We start from the raw sequence: 18,514 nt of genomic DNA, 5'->3' as shown, positions 1-18,514 counted from the left end.
TTGGACAGCAAGGACACCACAGGCACAAGTGATGCCCACTGCATAACAGGAGTTTGCATCTATCATCTTGATCTTCAAAACCTATGTGTGTGTGCATGTGTGTGCGTGTGTGTAGATACATATGTACATACAATGCATGGATTGTAAATTAATGTTTTTAAATTATAAAAATAAAGCATGTCATTATAGACACTGTGAAAAGTACCAAAAATAGAAAGAAAGCAGTACTTTTCATTATCCTCACACCCAGAGGCAGCCACAACAAAGCTTTGCTGTATTTCCATCTAAATACATATATATCTCCAACTTCCCCTGATTGATTGATTGATTGATTGATTGATTGATTTGAGTGGGGGGTGTACCAGGGATTGAACTCAGGGGCACTCCACCACTGAGCCACACCCCCAGCCCTATTTTGTATTTAGAGACAGGGTCTCACTGAGCTGCTTAAGGCCTTGCTGTTGCTGAGGCTGGCTTTGAACTTGCAATCCTATTTCAGTCCCCGGAGCTGCTGGGATTAAAGGCATGCACCACTGCACCTGGCCTTATTTATTTTTTAAACACACAAAAATCAGTGTTTTAACTCAGATGCCAAGTCAGTCTTGGAAGTGAAGTTCAGTGCAAGGCTCAGAACAGGGTTTGGGAAAGTTCAGGTGATATACTAGAGGCCACCCCAGCCTCCTGGAGTGAATCCTACCAGGAGCATTCTATGGTCCAGGAGGAAGGACACTCCTGCTGCCAAGTAACCAGTGCTCTGTCTCCCACAGTGGTTGATCACTACACCAGTCAGATTGTCTTCAACGGGGTCCGGGTCATCGCCATCATCATCATCGGCCTGGGCTTCCTCCTGCTGCTCCTGCCGGAGGAATGGGACGTCTGGTTGATCAAGCTGCTCACCCACCTCAAAGTGAGGAAGAAGGAGGAGACAGTGGAGGGCGGGGCTGACCTGGGCTCAGGACCCCAGAACAGGAGCAGGAGAGCTCGCCCTTCCTTTGCACGCTAGGGCCTCTCTTCTGGGACTCTGGGGCTGCCCCCACGGTGATGATTTGGAAGCCTGTCCCTGACAGGAGGAGCCTCGGTTGGGTAAGGTGTACATACCTGTACAGTTTTGGTAACTGCGGTAAGTCCTACGGTATTTATTGGCATGTCCAATTTGCTTGCACTTTTCCACATCAGACCTTCACTCAAGGGCACCGATTCAATAAGGAAGAGAAGGAACCTCAGCGCTTTCCCAATGAATGTAAAGTGGGTCACCATGAGCCTTGTATTGATTGTTTCTGACAACAGGTGTGCTTAACAAGCCAGGGCAAATGTTTCGAATCTTAGCAACTGAAAATGACATTGTACACTGTGATTATTTTTCAGCTATAGTAGGTCATATTTTGTTTTATACCAGAGCTGTACTCTTAATTTTAAGGAATTTCAATGAACCAAAAGACAACTATCAGTTAATCTGGAAGATGAGTGGATGGGTAGCTGGGTGGACGGATGGACAGAAGGGTGAATGGGTAGAGGGTTGATTACGTGGATGGGTGAATGGGTAGATGGGTGAGTGGATGGGTGGCAGGATGGGTAGATGGGACAATGGCATCGGAAGAAGTGAAGCAGAAAAGGATAATGGACATGACAACCATCAGAGGACAGGTCTGTACCAGGTCACGAAGGGGAAAGGGAAGCCCAGCCCTTGCTGGCCTGCTCTCTCGTGTCTTCATAGATCATGCAGGAGGATTTACAGTGCCTTCTACAGAATTTTTGTCTTTACCTTTGTGACCCAAGGTGACATTCTAAGTCACTGGCGCCGTCTTATAATTTAGATGTAAAATCTTTAGAAAAAAAAAAAAAACTATATGTGTGTGTTCCAAAAAAATGACAAAGCTGGTGACCAATGTCCGTGGAGCCTGGTTGGAGGGGCACAACGTGCGTGTTAAGGTAGACCATGTGGAAAGAGAGCCGCCGGTGGCTTTTACTTCCAGACCAGACTGAAAACTTATTTACTGAATCTGCAAACCTTTTTATGAAATTTTAAGCACCAGGCTGTTTACTTACACAACTTAGGTCTGCCAGACAATTCTATCTGTGATAGATTTGTAAAGAGGGATGGGGGTTAGAGTTTACTATTTTTGAAGTTTACATTGTTATCTATGAAATGGAAGCATTATTTTGAAACGTTGTCATAACTCAATGGTGCATTCTGTAACCATGGAGTCTTTTGTTTCCGGGGGGAAGGGGCATTCATGACCTGAACTTTTTAGCAAATTATTATTCTCAGTTTCCATTACCCGTTTGGCCAAACAGATTAATAAAATATTTGAAAAAGAAGTGCTAAGTGTGGTCTTAGTGCCCACATTGTCACTTGCCACTACAAAGGTCCCACGTAGGCCTGGAGCTCAGGCTGTCCCACAACTAACTGTCCCTTGCCTTCCGGCACTAGCAAGGCAGGTGGGCTGCCTGGGAGAAGGGGACTCTTCCTGTGAAGATAGAACTGGTAATGGTGAAAATGACATGCAGAACTGTCCTGGCCCCAGAAGCCCTCATCCTGAGGCAGCCTGCCCCTCTCCCTCCCTCCTGCTTCTTCTCCCCCAGGCTCTGTCTGCTCAGCTCTGCTGCCGGCCCCCAGTCCTTCTGTTCCTTTGCAGGTGGTTACCCACTGAGCTCACACTGGGTTCTCCTTGTGCCCCCAGGCAGCATCCTGGCCCCTAAGTTCACACAGTCTTCTCTCTGGACTCCCCCTGCTCACCTGCCTCATGTCCTGACCTAATTCTGGCTTCACAGAGAAGTTGATTTGCCCATGTCTGTAACGTTCCACACTGTTCCAGGTGGCTGTGGCCCAGGCTGTGAGATCCAGTGCATCTCATGGAGGGCTGTAGAGGGTCAGGTTCCCAAGATGGGTGTCGGGGGAGAGCCCTAAAGTGCACCTCAGCTGTCACCCCTCCTGGAGATTCTGCATGATAGGTACCAGTGGCAGTGTGGGCTCTGAAACTGGGGCAGCTGGCTGCCCAGAGGGCCCCCACCCAGTGTGTCCGGGTGCGTGAAGGCAGAGGCTGGGCATCAGAATCCTGGTTCAGACACCTCCATCACCACCATTTAACCCAGCCAGACGAACATTCCCTCTGAGGCCATATCATGAAAGTCTGGGAAGCCCTTCCCTATAGTTACCTTCTTCTCCTAACTGGCATAAAGGCCTCTGAAGATCCAAGAGTACTGACACTAGGACTCCACAAGGTACCTGCACCCTGTGTTCACGGCAACATCATTCACAATAGCCAAAGGGCGGAAGCAGCCAGGTGTACCCAGATGGATAGACAGACAGACAGATGTGTGTGCATACAATGGAACACTCTTCAGCCTTCAAAGCAGGGAAGTTCTGACACGTGCTCTAGCATGGTTGGCCCTTGAGGTCATTACGCCAGGTGAAAATGAGCCAGGCAAAACGGCAAGTGCTTGCGACTCTGCTCAGGAGGGACCTAGAGTCCCAAATTCATAGAGATGTTGCCAGGGGCTGAATGAAGGAGGGAGAGGAGTCAGTGTTTAAGGGGGAAAGAGTTGTATTGATAAGAGAAAGTTCTAGAGATGATGGTGGTAACAGTCACATACGACATCAATTGCTTAGACCTGTGTGCTTTAAAAGGCTCATTATGTGTATGTTAGGCCAGAGTAGAAAGGATGTGGTGTTCGAAATAAAGGTGAAAATTCTGTGCCCCTTTCAGGACATTAGAAACCTGAGTTGGGCATGGCATGGGTTGAGAGATTATTTTGCAGAAAGTATATGACTACCCCCACCCACCCCCATACCCCAGAGACAGACAGCACTAGCCCTTGAGCACTGAGGGGTGCTGCAACAAACCTCGAATGGACCCCTAAATACAAAGTCCAGGAAAGGTGTTCCGGCAGGCGGTTCTGGGCCACAGGGTGCTCCTGCCCGGCCCAGGAACATCCGCCCTCTGGAGACCTATCTAGGCAGCAATCAGCGCCCTTTCCCTGTGATCCAGAGAAGAGCCTTCGTGAAGCTGGTGGAGGCAGGAAGCTCTCAGCAGCCCCCAGCTCTCCCCTTTCTTTCAGAACCTGAAGCCATTATGTGACTTCAGACTGCCCTGCCACTGAGCCAGAGCTGTCTGAGAACACGAGCTGCACGGCCACTGAGCTCCTGCAACCTGGCCAGGTGGCCGTGGCCCTGAGGCATCATCCTGGACCCTGGGAGCACCACAGGAAGCCTGCGGACTGTTCTGAGGGCCCTGCCTGGCATCCTCCTTCCACAGAGGTCAGCAGGGCCATTCCTGTTCCAAATAGTTCCTGAGACTCACCAAGTCCCAGAGAGCCTTGCAGCAATTACCTTTTGTTTAAAGACAGCGAGACGCCATTTCTATTGCTTCTAAGACCCCTGAACGGTGACGAGTGCCAGGATACGGGTGTTCAAGGACCGAGGGGACTTGGGCTAACTTGGCCTGGCTTGTTCTTACTTCCTGGTAGACACCCTATTTGCAGCTGAAGTGCTTTAACCTGGCCATATTTCTAGTCTGCTTTGAAGAATGGACAAGAATGATTTCTAAGAAATGCATCAGGGACAGAGAAAGACTTTCATGAGTTCTTCACAGTGTTTACAATATTTTAAACAAAATTTTAAAATAATACCGTTATATATTTTTTTAAATCAACATTGCAAAATTCTTGAAAAATCCTTTTTGTGAGTTAAAAAGTGGTAAATTTCAGCTCGGATAAGTTGGCTTCATATTATGGAGAACTTTGGAGTTACTAGAATCCCAGGACTTGAGATTTTATGTAACTATAGCTTAATGGACTGAGAGTTCTAGTTGAGGGAAGCCTTTGGCCCTGGTTCTCTTATTTTAAAATAATTCCTCCTTCCTAAAGAGACTAGAGATGCCTATGGTTACTGTGGTGGCACTGGTGGCAGTGGCGGCAGGCACAACAGGTGCGTGGGGACACTACATTGAAGAGGACAGGAAAGTTCTTAGGCACGCTCTCTGGAGGTAGCAGGAAGGCGGGGCAGGTTTGCCTTCATACCTGCTGCTAGGTTTGGGGTCTGGCATGTCCCCAAGGCCCAGGTATTAAGGACTCAGAACCCAGCCAGGAGCTGTTGAGAGGTAGTGGAACCTTTAAAAGGTGGGGCCTCATGGGAGGCCTGCAGGCCATGGGGTGTGCCCTGAGGGGATTGTAGGGCCCCAGCCCCCTTCTCCTTTCTTTTGCATCAGCCATGAGGTGAATGTGCTTCCTCTGCCATATACTCCTGTCATGACATGCCACCCCAGGCCCAAAAGCATCAGGGCCAACCAATCATGAACTGAAACCTCCAAAACTATGAGCCCAAATAAACCTTTTTTCCTCATAATTTGGTTATCTCAGATGTTTGTTGCAGTAACAGAAAGCTGACCAGCACCTGCCTGGCTTTTCGCCGGCTGCTCCACTCCACCGTAAAGCACACAAGAGAAGAGGCTCTTGCAAAGGGCCAGCCTGGAGGGACTTACTCCAGAAGGAGCCCGCAAGATGCCCCATGTTCATTCCTCACTGATCACCCGAGCCTTTCACCTTGTTAGGAATCTGTGTCAGTTCTCTTATTGTCTAATTTTTTGAGTTCTTTGTATACTCTGGATATTAGGGCTCTATCTGAAGTGTGAGGAGTAAAGATTTGTTCCCAGGGTGTAGGCTCCCTATTTACCTCTCTTATTGTTTCTTTTGCTGAGAAAAAACTTTTTAGTTTGAGTAAGTCCCATTTGTTGATTCTAGTTATTAATTTTTGTGCTATGGGTGTCCTATTGAGGAATTTGGAGCCAGACCCCACAATATGTAGATCGTAGCCAACTTTTTCTTCTATCAGACGGCGCGTCTCTGATTTGATATCAAGCTCCTTGATCCATTTTGAATTCACTTTTGTGCATGGCGAGAGAAAGGGATTCAGTTTCATTTTGTTGCATATGGATTTCCAGTTTTCCCAGCACCATTTGTTGAAGATGCTATCCTTCCTCCATTGCATGCTTTTAGCCCCTTTATCAAATATAAGATAGTTGTAGTTTTGTGGATTGGTTTCTGTGTCCTCTATTCTGTACCATTGGTCCACCCGCCTGTTTTGGTACCAGTACCATGCTGTTTTTGTTACTATTGCTCTGTAGTATAGTTTGAAGTCTGGTATCGCTATACCGCCTGATTCACACTTCCTGCTTAGCATTGTTTTTGCTATTCTGGGTCTTTTATTTTTCCATATGAATTTCATGATTGCTTTCTCTATTTCTACAAGAAATGCTGTTGGGATTTTGATTGGCATTGCATTAAACCTATAGAGAACTTTTGGTAATATCGCCATTTTGATGATGTTAGTTCTGCCTATCCATGAACAGGGTATATTTTTCCATCTTCTAAGATCTTCTTCTATTTCTCTCTTTAGGGTTCTGTAGTTTTCAAACAACCCAATCAACAAATGGGCCAAGGACCTGAACAGACACTTCTCAGAGGAGGACATACAGTCAATCAACAAGTACATGAAAAAATGCTCACCATCTCTAGCAGTCAGAGAAATGCAAATCAAAACCACCCTAAGATACCATCTCACTCCAGTAAGATTGGCAGCCATTATGAAGTCAAACAACAACAAGTGCTGGCGAGGATGTGGGGAAAAGGGTACACTTGTTCATTGCTGGTGGGACTGCAAATTGGTGCAGCCAATTTGGAAAGCAGTATGGAGATTTCTTGGAAAGCTGGGAATGGAGCCACCATTTGACCCAGCTATTCCCCTTCTCGGTCTATTCCCTAAAGACCTAAAAAGAGCATGCTACAGGGACACTGCTACATCGATGTTCATAGCAGCACAGTTCACAATAGCAAGACTGTGGAACTAACCTAGATGCCCTTCAATAGACGAATGGATAAAAAAAATGTGGCATTTATACACAATGGAGTATTACTCTGCATTAAAAAATGACAAAATCATAGAATTTACAGGGAAATAGATGGCATTAGAGCAGATTATGCTAAGTGAAGCTAGCCAGTCCCTAAAAAACAAATGCCAAATGTCTTCTTTGATATAAGGAGAGTAACTAAGATCAGAGTAGGGACGAAGAGCAGGAGAAGAAGATTAACATTTAACAGGGATGAGAGGTGGGAGGGAAAGGGAGAGAGAAGGGAAATTGCATGGTAATGGAAGGAGACCCTCAGGGTTATACAGTGGAGGGGGTAGAGAGAGAGGAGGGGAGGGAGGGGAGAGGTGGGGAGGGGGGAGGGTGGAGGATGGGAAAGGCAGCGGAGCACAACAGACACTAGTATGGCAATATGTAAATCAATGGATGTGTAACTGATGTGATTCTGCAATCTGTGTATGGGGTGAAGGTGGGAGTTCATAACCCACTTGAATCAAAGTGTGGAATATGATATGTCAAGAAATTTGTAATGTTTTGAACAACCCACAATAAAAAATTAAAAATAAAAAAAAAAGAATTATTATGCAAAAAAAAAAAAGGAATCTGTGTCATGCTAACAGACTCCATGGGGAGTCTCAGAGGCTGAGGTGGGGCCAGCAATGTACACGGATCAGAGGCCCGCACATAAGTGTCAAACGGCCCTACACACTCACATCCAACACAGACATGAGTGGCCACCAGGCAGCTCCTCCCTAAGAAGAGACTCGGGTCCCAGACTGCTTCCCTGTGGCTCTGGTCTGCAATGCGCAGCTTCCAGGACGTGTGAGCCTGACAAGGTGCCCTTGGAGGAGGCTCGCCCGAGCTGTGTGGCCTGCAGGGCAAGCCCCAGCCTATCTCTGCACAGGGGCATTTGGGCTTCAAGAGAAATCCCCACTGGTGCACTGCTTTGCTGTTCTCTTCCAGGCTACACCGACTAGAGGGGACTAGAGGTTGAATTTCCCCCTCTGACCACTGTCTTTTGGCACCTCCATTTACAAGCCCTGTAATTCGATTATACCAACTGAGTGGAATTATTCACCCAGTGTCCCCAGTCTCCCTCTTTATCTGATTTCATCCTCACAGTGAGAAAGCTGAATTTCTGGCATACCTCATGGGGATTCGGGGAGTCAGACACTTTTCCAGGATTTATAGGCATCCCTGTTGAATGGTATCACTCCATGTGTGGAATTTCCTGAAGGACACCATATGTGAGTGAATGTGTGTGTGTGTTTGTGTGTGTGTGTGTGTGTGTGTGTGTGTGTGAGAGAGAGAGAGAGAGAGAGAGAGAGAGAGACTGTGGGCTTCCGATTAGCACATCTTTCCAATTAGCTATTGCTACTTGTTCAAATTAAGTTATTCATGTAAGCAAGTCACTGTGTGATAATTGGTACCTTTCATTTAATGATACTATTTAGAGTAGATATACAGTTATTGAGGTACAACCTGGTGACTTTATTCAGTCCCTATTGCAAGCAGTGACCACTTAGAGTGATCCTACTATTTTTCTCCAAAGCTTAACTTTAAACATTCAAATCTTTCCATTAGTACCACTTTAAAGTGCAAAGTACATTTGGATATTTAACTAACGCCAGATCTGACTCATCTGAGAGTATTATTGCTTCAAAACTTTGACAGATTACTTTTACCTAGATTTTCTTTGAATTTTCTGATAGTACTGAGTTTTTAAAGTAGCATCATTATTGACGTTCAACCCCTGGTGCTAATTGCACACTATTTTATTACCAGGTGTTCCCGGACATTAAATCTCATGCCCTCTTCCCCCCTCTCCACTTCTGCACCAGCAGTCACAGTGCCACCTACACACGTCCAAATTGGTTGTGTCACTGACATGTCTCTAGGAGTCTCCCTGCACCTGTACTGCACTGCCACCTGCCCATTCCCATGCCTACTTCCCAGGCTGCTGTGGGTCCCCTGGATCATCCTGGGATCAAAGTGCTGTCAAGGGCATCAATGTCTTCCCAGCTTCATTAAAGAAGCTCCTTCCCTGGCCTGGACCCCAGGACCTCACAATCCAACTCACTGCTATGACAATCCCACCATCTCCTCCCCTTCGACCACCTCCTACCATCCACTGTTTCTCAAGTGTGACCTGTGCTCTCTTGACTTGGTCCTGCAGTGGATTCTGCATGGGTCGCCCTCCACAGCCATCTCTTTAGCTGGATATCACTATCTACCTCAGGTGCTTTCTCCTTCCTGGAGCCTGCGCATTCCCCCTGGAGGATTAAGATGCCTACCTGTGATGGCCACCACTACAGTCACTCCCTCTCCTGCCTTACACCAAGGTCAAGACTTATAGATATGAATGCCCTTGAGAGAAAAAAAACACTCACCCTTGCCTTGTGCTCCATCCCCCTCAGCGGCAGCAGAGCCCCACTCACAGTGGGACATGCACATTCATGGACTTACCTCTCATTACTGACTTTTAATAATTGAACATGATTTATTGCAGACCTGTGCCACTCTCAACTCTCCCCCAAAGTGCAAGATGAATGTCTCAGGCATGGAAATGTCCTAGTCAACCATCACAGAATTCTCCCAGGATCTCATCTATCCCACCCAAAAGGATGTCAAACTTTTGTCCTATAATCCTAAGATTTATGAAGACATTAGCACACAGTTGCCCAAAACAGGGCTCTTCCTACTCAATGTGAACTATGAATCCTCTGGACTTCCAATAACCAGTTGCACAGAGGGGGCCCCAGTTCCTACAGGAATCCTCATCATGCCAGTTGCTCAGGGTGAATACTGGGAGGCAGTCTGCTTGGAACACAGGCCAGGTTCACACCTGGGACCCACAAAGGACTGGATCTAAAATGATCCCTCCTAAAATGGGAAGGTCACTTGGTCACTGGTGCAGCTCAGCTCCGCATAGGGCAGAATGCTACTAAACTCCCTTCACTGCTCTTAGCATTGTGTCAATGATTTCCCCCGAATGAAGACATCAGAACTCCAGCACACTGTGAGCTCTGACTTCTGAACCCTCCATGCCAACTGAAGTTGAAAGTTTTTCCTGTTTAGTTCAGTGTTGAATCTTGGCCAGATCCCAACTAATCAACCACACCTACCCTGAGCGTTTCTAATTTTCCTCCCCTGATTCTTGATCTACCTTCCCTGTGAATCACATTGAATAGTAAGCATTTGTAGGGATGGAAAAAACCCTTTGAGTCAGAAATTTTAAATTGAGAAACAGACAAAAAAACATACACATGAAATAAGAAGTACCAAATCTCAGGAAATGAACTGAAGAAAAACAATTATCTCAGAAACGAAGTTCCTCCAGATAATAGATTTGACTGAAAATACAGACATTTGAGCAGGATAATGAGAAAAAAATGAAAAAGATTTTAAAAATCAGTGGGTTAAAAGAGGCAAAAGGATCAGGAAAAAAGCCACAAATGTGAATCTCAGGGGGGAAAAAAAATCCCTGTGTGAATTAACAAATTACTCTTAAAAGAAAACACAACATTGGAGCATTGTAAATATTTAAAAGAAAAAGTTTTATGGAAAGACGAAGATCTGAATACACATAGTAAAGACCCAGTGTCTACCTAGACAAACAAACAAACAAAAATTTAACCAGAATGGTCAATCCCAAAACACATTCCTGGTAAAAGCATTAGATTTTAAGAAAAAGAAAAAGATATATCTGGGACTCCAGAAAAGACTAAGCCACTTATGAAATTATAAAATGGAAGGGGGCAGGGAAATTAAAATAGAATCAGATATCTCAGTAGCCAAATTAAACAAAATTTAAAAGTGGGCAAGCATTTTGAGTTAAGGATGTTTTACCCTGCCAAACTGTCCTTTGAGTATTCCTGAGCCAGCACAAAGAAGGAATAGTGAAGATTAGGCTAGAAATAAGCAAAAGACAGAATAGAAAAAAATAGAGAATCAACAAAACCAAAAGTTATTTGAAAAGTTTGATTAAAATGACAAATATTTAGCTATACTGAAAAGAAATTTTTAAAAAAGAGAGATGTTACAAAAAACTAAAATTAGAAAGGACACAAGGGACTTTATTACTGACCTCTCAGAAACAAAAGAATTATAAGCAAACACCATGTGGGTAATTATACCCTGTAAATTAGATAACTAAGATATAATAGAAAAATTCCTAGAAATAGACACATTCCCCCAAATGACTCAAGATTTATAACAGGAGGTGAAAACGGTAATCCAAAATCTTCTAAATCTAGAAACAGATGACTTCACTGGCGCATTCACTCAGAAGAATTTGTACTAACTCCTCTCAAGTCCTTTTTTAAAAATGAAGAAAGCATACTTCCTAACTCATTCTATAAGGTCAATTTTGGCCTAATACCAAAGCCAGATAAAGGTATCACAAGAAAAAAATTACAAATCAACAACTCCTATGAATATTGATGGAAAATCCTCACAAGGTACGAACAAAACAAATCCAACAGCAAGTGAAATTTGTCTCAGGAATACAAGAATAATTCATCATAAGAAAAACAATCAATGTAATTTGAAATGTTAAAAAGAAAAAAGTCAATGTAATACACTAATTAATAGAACAGAGGAGAGAAGATCAACAGGATCATCTCAATTGATGCAGAAAAAGCACTTGGAAAAATCCAACACATTTCCCTGATTTTAAAAAACTAAAAAAAAGTACGAATAAAAATGAACATCTTCAACAAAACAAAGAGTATTTATGAGTATGGCTAAGATCATATTCAATAGTAAAATACTGAAGCCTTTCCCTCAACATTCAAAAACAAGAGAAGGACACTTGCGTTCACCACTAGTATTCAACATCACACTGAAAAATGTAACCAAGGCTATTAGACAAGAAAAAATTAAATAAAAGCATCAAAACTGGAAAAGAACTGGGTGAGGTGGTGCAGAGCTATAATCCCAGCAGCACAGGAAGCTGAGGCAGGAGGATCTCAAGTTCAAAGCCAGTCTCAGCGATTGAGCAAGGCCCTAAGCTACTCAGTAAGACCCTGTCCCTAAATAAAATACAAAAAAGGGCTGGGGATGTGGCTTAGTGGTTAAATGCCCATGGGTTTAATCTCCAGTACTAAAACAAAAACAAACAAAAAACTGCAAAAGAAAAATATAAACTATCTCTATTTGCAGATGACAAGATCCTAAATATAGGAAACCAAAAAACAAAAATCTACAAAAAGACTGTAACAGTTAATAAACTAATTCAGTAAAATTTCAGGACAAGATCAACAAATAAAAATAAATTATATTTCTATGATCTGCAATTAATAATCCAAAAAGGAAATTGAGAAAACAATTCCATTTACAATAAAATCTAAAGGAATAAAGTACCTATTAATAAATTTAACTGAGGAATTTAAAGACTTGCATGTTGAGAGCCACAGCCGAAGGGGCCCCAGCAAACTTCCAGCTGCCAGCAAACTTCCAGCTGCTGGCTGATGATTGGCTCACAGCGGCCCCAGCAACATCTAGCTGATTGGCTCCTCGGCCCCAGCAACATCTAGCTGATTGGCTCCTCTGCAGTGATGCTCATTGGGCTGTTTCCCTGCCCTTTCAGACCACGGAGCTGCTCATTGGGGGACTTTTTTGGCTCCGCCCACATGACCCAGCCAATCGGCCTCAAGAGCAGGAGGATTGTGGGAGGTGGAGAGAAGCTGGTGTGGGAGAGAGAGGCTTGTGGAAAGCCGGTGGTGGCAGTTGAGGCTCTGAGGGTTTTTCCTGAGAGGCTGTTTTGTTTGGCGTGTGTGGTTCTAAAAATAAAGTTAGTTTCTTTTGACAAGTGGCTCCTGATTGTGCCCAGCCAGACTGTGGCATTTGGTGGCTCGCACGGGGAGCGACTGAGGGTAAGTGAACTGCTCGCCCCTGAGGGCAGGGCGAGAGGATGGGTAGCCATTTTAAGATTCTTCTTTTGTTATTTTGTTTCACTTTTGTTTTAAGTTGCCTGTCCCTGGAGATGTGTAAGATGGACGAAAAACCGCTCACATCTGAGGAACAGATAGGGAGAAAGGACGGATGGACATTTCAGGAGGCTATTATAATGATTTTGTGTTGTTCCAATTTTGTTTCACTCAGTTTCAGTTTTGTTAGGCGTTATCTTGTTGGGTTGTATTATAGTAGAAATACGGGATCAGAAATTAGTAAAAAACAAACTGAAAGAGTGTTAAGTAAATTGTTAGAGGAAGGAGGCATCTCAGTAAAATCAAGAACAATCAGGGCATACGTTGATACAATACAAAAATGTAGCCCATGGCTTTTTAAGGAGGAGTTGTTAAATATATCACAATGGAACCATCATGGTGAAGATTTAAAAAGAATGGAAAAGAAAAGCCCAGGGACTCTGCCAGTTGGCACATTGCCATTGTGGACGTTCATATCTTGTTTGCTTAGTCCAAAGCCTTCAGTTCAGACAATGGTAGAGGAAGAAGAAGACATAATGATTCAAGTAAAAGAGAAGGTCTCTCAAGTTAGTCAGACAGAGGAAAAGATTCAAGTAAAAGAGAAGGCCTCTCAAGCTAGTCAGACAGAGAAAGAAAGTGTAAAACAGAAAAAGCCATCAGGGGGAAAGTTACAACAGGAGACTGCTACTAACACCTTTCTATCACCAGAGGGTGTAAGTGTCCAACCAACAGCACCACCTCTACAGGAGACTGCTACTAACACCTTTCTATCACCAGAGGACGTAAGTGTCCAACTAACAAGGCCACCTCCATATGCTGGGAGGTCCCCAACCCCCACAGTTGATAGTTGGGATCCTGAGACAAGATCTCAAATATTAACATGCCCTGTATTTGAGGCAGGAGGGCAGCGATTTTACCAAGTTTTAAATTTCAAAACAGTGAAGCAGCTAAAAGAGGCTGTAACAACCTATGGTCCTCAAGCACCCTTCACTGTAAGCATGGTCGAATCCATTAACAACTTGAACATGACGCCAGCAGATTGGGCTAATATGTGTAAAGCTGTGCTAAATGGAGGACAATACCTGTCATGGAAGGTTGCCAATGAGGAATTTTGCAAGGAGACGGCTAGGCGAAATGCAGCAGCTGGTTATCCTCAGAGAAATCTAGATATGTTGTTAGGAAAGGGACCTTATGAGGATCAGCAGCAACAAATTGCATATGATCCTGGCATATATGCACAAATTGCTGTAGATGCAATTAAGGCATGGAAGACTTTACAAGGACATGGAGGTTTACAAGGTCAATTATCTAAGGTAATACAAGGAGCTAATGAACCTTATGCTGAATTTGTAGATAGGCTTATTCAAACAGCTACCAGAGTTTTTGGGAATACAGAACAAGCAATGCCATTACTAAAACACCTGGCTTATGAGCAAGCGAATCGTTGGTGCAGAGATATCATTAGACCATGGAAACATGAAGATTTAAACACATATATTAAATTATGTAGAGACATTAATGAACAAGAGCAAGTCGTGGCAGCTGCAGTAAAACAGGCTTTAGATGCCAGAGACATTAATGAACAAGGGCAAATTGTGGCAGCTGCAGTAAAACAGGCTTTAGATGCCAGGCCAAGAACATGCTACAATTGTGAACAAACAGGACATTTTAAAAGGAATTGCCCCATTGGAGGAGGGTTTAACAAAACTAGGTATCAAAGGAGTAGAATACCAGGTATTTGCCCACGATGCCGTAGAGGGAGACATTGGGCTAATGAATGCCGTTCTCAAACCACCATAGAGGGTACTCCATTATCAAAAAACGAACAAGGACCAGGTGTTTATCCACGATATCGTGGAGAAAGGCATCGGGCTCCATTGCCAAAAAATGGACAGGGGGGCCCAATGCTCCGGGGCCCCAAACCACAAATATACAGAGCACTGGAGGAACCCAGCAACCCCATCAGGGTAGTGCCCAGGACACATTGTCCATCAGATCCCTCATCAGACAAACCAGAGGGAGCACAGGGTTGGACATCTGCGCCTCCGCCAGAGCAGTACTAACTCCAGAGATGGGAGTTCAAATCATTCCCACAGGGGTGAAAGGACCTCTTCCCAAAGGAACAGTAGGCTTATTATTGGGACGCAGCTCTTCTACTCTAAAAGGACTTATGATAAGTCCTGGGGTAATTGATCCCGATTATGAAGGTGAAATAAAAATTATAGCCAGTTCTCCAAAGGGTATATCAGTAATTTCACCAGGAGATAGAATAGCACAGTTACTAATAATACCCAGCCTACATGATAAATTTTCCAGTCGTACTGTAGAAAGAGATTCCAAGGGATTAGGCTCCACAGGTGTAGATTGGGCTATGCTTTCTTTAAATTTAGATTCTCGCCCCATGCTAAAACTAAATATTCAAGGACATGAATTTAATGGGCTACTGGATACAGGTGCAGACCTTAGCATCATCTCTCGTCAAGAATGGCCAAAACATTGGCCATTACAACAAGCCACTCAAACGCTTCGAGGCCTAGGAGTGGCGACTAATCCCCATAGAAGTGCAATGGTATTAGATTGGAAGGATCCTGAAGGATGTGAAGGAATTATACAGCCATATGTATTGGATCATCTTCCCGTAAATTTATGGGGACGAGATGTCCTAGATCAATTAGGTTTGACATTAACAAATAACATCAACCAAAATGCACCCACTATTATGACTAGACAAGGTTTTAGGAAAGGAAAAAGATTAGAAAAACAAGAACAAGGTATAGCAGCACCAATACAAATAGATCAAGGAACAGAAAGACATGGGTTGGATTTTCAGAAAGGGCCACTGAGACAATAAAAATTACTTGGAAATCAGAAAGACCAGTATGGGTTCCTCAGTGGCCCCTGACTAAAGAAAAGATACAAGCAGCCCATGACCTGGTCAAACAACAATTAGCGGAAGGACATATACAACCTTCTGTATCTCCCCATAATACTCCCATTTTTGTCATCAAAAAGAAATCTGGTAAATGGAGATTATTGCAAGATTTAAGAGCCATTAATAATGAGATGGTTATTATGGGACCTGCTCAATCAGGGATTCCTCAGTTGTCTGCTTTGCCAAAAACCTGGTATGTTTTAGTTATAGATATTAAAGATTGTTTTTTTTCAATTCCAATTCATCCTGAGGATAGTCCACGTTTTGCATTTACTATCCCTGCACTGAATCATGAAGGTCCTGATCAGAGATATGAATGGAAAGTACTCCCTCAAGGGATGGCTAACAGCCCAACTATGTGTCAAATTTATGTTAACAAAGTAATCCAGCCACTTAGAAATCAAAATCCTGAACTACAAATATTTCACTATATGGATGATGTATTATTAGCACACAAAGATAAAAACACATTGCTAGAATGTTATGCCACACTTACAAACTTATTAAAAAATTATAATCTAGAGATAGCAATAGATAAAGTACAATTAAATTTTCCAATTAATTATTTAGGAGTTCTATTATCCTCAACCATGGTCCGTCCACCAAAAATTCAAATACGAGTAGATCAACTCAAATCACTTAATGACTTTCAAAAGTTATTAGGAGACATAAATTGGATAAGGCCTTATTTAGGTATACCAACAGGAGAGTTGGGACCTTTATTTGATATCCTAAAAGGTCCATCAGATCCAAATTCACCCCGAATGTTAACGCCTGAAGCAAGAAAGGCATTAAAAATCATTGAAACATATATGGAAAATATGCATTTGGATAGAATTGATATAAGTTTGCCTTTATTATTTATTGTACTACCAACAAAAAATATTCCTACAGGAGTATTTTGGCAAGAAAGTCCATTATTATGGATACATTTATCTTATTCTCCTAACACTATTCTTACTAGGTATCCTGAGGCTGTAGGACAATTAATACTCAAAGGAATAAAAGCAGCAAAGGGAGTGTTTGGAATTTCTCCCCATAAAATTATTACTCCATATACTATGAATCAAATTGATGAGTTAGCTAATGAGTTAAATACTTGGGCAATAATCATGTGCAAATCTAATGTTTCATTTGATAACCACTTACCATCTAATCCTTTATTGTCTTTTTGGTCATTGCATCCTGTAATTTTTCCAAAAATGACAAGAAAAACACCTATCATGAATGCTCCAAATATATTCACTGATGGGTCAAATAATGGTACAGCAGCAGTAGTTACCCCTGATCAAACTTTTACATTTTTAGTACCCAAACAATCAGCTCAAAAGGTAGAGCTTAATGCAGTTTTACAAGCTTTTGTGATGTTTAAAGATTCTGTATTTAATTTATTTTCTGATAGTCAGTATGTAGTTAATGCTATAGTATCTCTTGAAGATGCTGGTAGGATTTCCCCTTCTTCTACTATTTTCTCTTTGCTTTCCACTATACAAAGTCTAATCTGGGACAGAAAAGATCCATTCTTTATAGGACATATCAGGGCACATACAGGATTGCCTGGAGCCCTTAGTTTGGGCAATGATTTAGCAGATAAAACTACACATGACATACATATTTTTTCTACACTAGAAGAAGCTATAAATTTTCATAAAAAGTTCCATGTCAACGCTAATACTTTACAAAAGCGTTTTAAAATAACTAAGGAACAAGCTAGACAAATAATAAAACAATGTCAAAATTGTGTGACCTTTTTACCACAAGTTAATCTTGGAGTCAATCCTAGAGGATTGATACCTAACCATATTTGGCAGATGGACGTCACACACTTGCCAGAATTTGGAAAATTAAAATATTTGCATGTTACAGTTGATACTTCTTCTGGATTTTTGATGGGCTCCCTTCATGCCGGAGAAAAAACTAAAGATGTTATAGCTCATTGCTTACAAAATTTTGCCACTGTGGGTGTTCCAAAACAGTTAAAAACAGATAATGCCCCTGGTTATACTTCTACCTCTTTTAAACAATTTTGCTCAACATTTGGCATTACTCATATAACAGGAATCCCATACAATCCACAGGGACAAGGCATAGTTGAAAGAGCTCATCAAACTATTAAAATGTACTTATTAAAGCAAAAAGAAGGAATTGGGAAGGGGTATATATTCCCCAAAGATAAACTTAAAATAACCCTTTTTACTCTAAACTTTTTAAATTTGGATTCATCAGGACTTAGTGCTGCGAAAAGGCATATGTGTCCAAAAAATGTGCATAAGCCCAAGGTACTTTGGAAGGATATTCTAACAGGACAATGGAAAGGTCCTGACCCAGTAATTGTCTGGAGTCGGGGGTCTGTTTGTGTGTTTCCACAGGGAGAACAGCAGCCGATTTGGATTCCAGAGAGATTAACCAAGGTCCTGACCCAGTGATTGTCTGGAGTCGGGGGTCTGTTTATGTGTTTCCACAGGGAGAACAGCAGCCGATTTGGATTCCAGAAAGATTAACTAAAGCGATTTCTACAGACCAAAAAGAAGATGATTTGGCTCAAATCCATAACAACTGATATCCAAAACTCCAGTTTGGCTATTCTTACATCTGCAACAGAACCAGGATGCTTTTTTCAATATCTATTTTATTATTGCCCTTTGCCATATCATGAAGTTCTATTTTTTTTTTTGAGCTCATACAGACCTAGGTTAATGTTTTGCTGATCAGTTCTATTTTTTGACTATAGAGTTTTTAAACATTGCAATGGAGATTTCACCTGTAAAAAGTTATAAGGCCTTTACTAT

General features: G+C 42.6%; 1 protein-coding gene across 6 annotated transcripts in view; it reads left to right on the top strand.

Moving 5' to 3' along the window:
• Slc35f3 (solute carrier family 35 member F3) overlaps positions 1-7,112 on the top strand; it is a 250,951-nt gene extending 243,839 nt beyond the window's left edge. For 2 of the 6 annotated variants that reach the window (XM_058575005.1, XM_046432091.2), the window contains 2 exons: positions 768-907; positions 6,395-7,112. In XM_058575005.1, coding sequence (XP_058430988.1) covers positions 768-907; positions 6,395-6,727 — 473 coding nt within the window. In that variant the 3' untranslated portion in view covers positions 6,728-7,112. Of the gene's footprint in view, positions 1-767; positions 6,052-6,394 lie in introns of those variants that run through there. The other 4 variants (XR_009225653.1, XM_058575006.1, XM_046432089.2 and 1 more) reach the window with 4 other exon arrangements.
• The last annotated feature ends 11,402 nt before the right edge of the window (positions 7,113-18,514 follow it).

Source organism: Marmota monax, unplaced genomic scaffold (assembly GCF_021218885.2).
Source record: "Marmota monax isolate L192 unplaced genomic scaffold, Marmota_monax_Labrador192_F-V1.1 WCK01_AAM20220418_F8-fsc00071, whole genome shotgun sequence".
NCBI classification, from domain to species: Eukaryota; Metazoa; Chordata; class Mammalia; order Rodentia; family Sciuridae; genus Marmota; species Marmota monax.
This window is presented reverse-complemented; position numbering and strand designations above follow the sequence as displayed.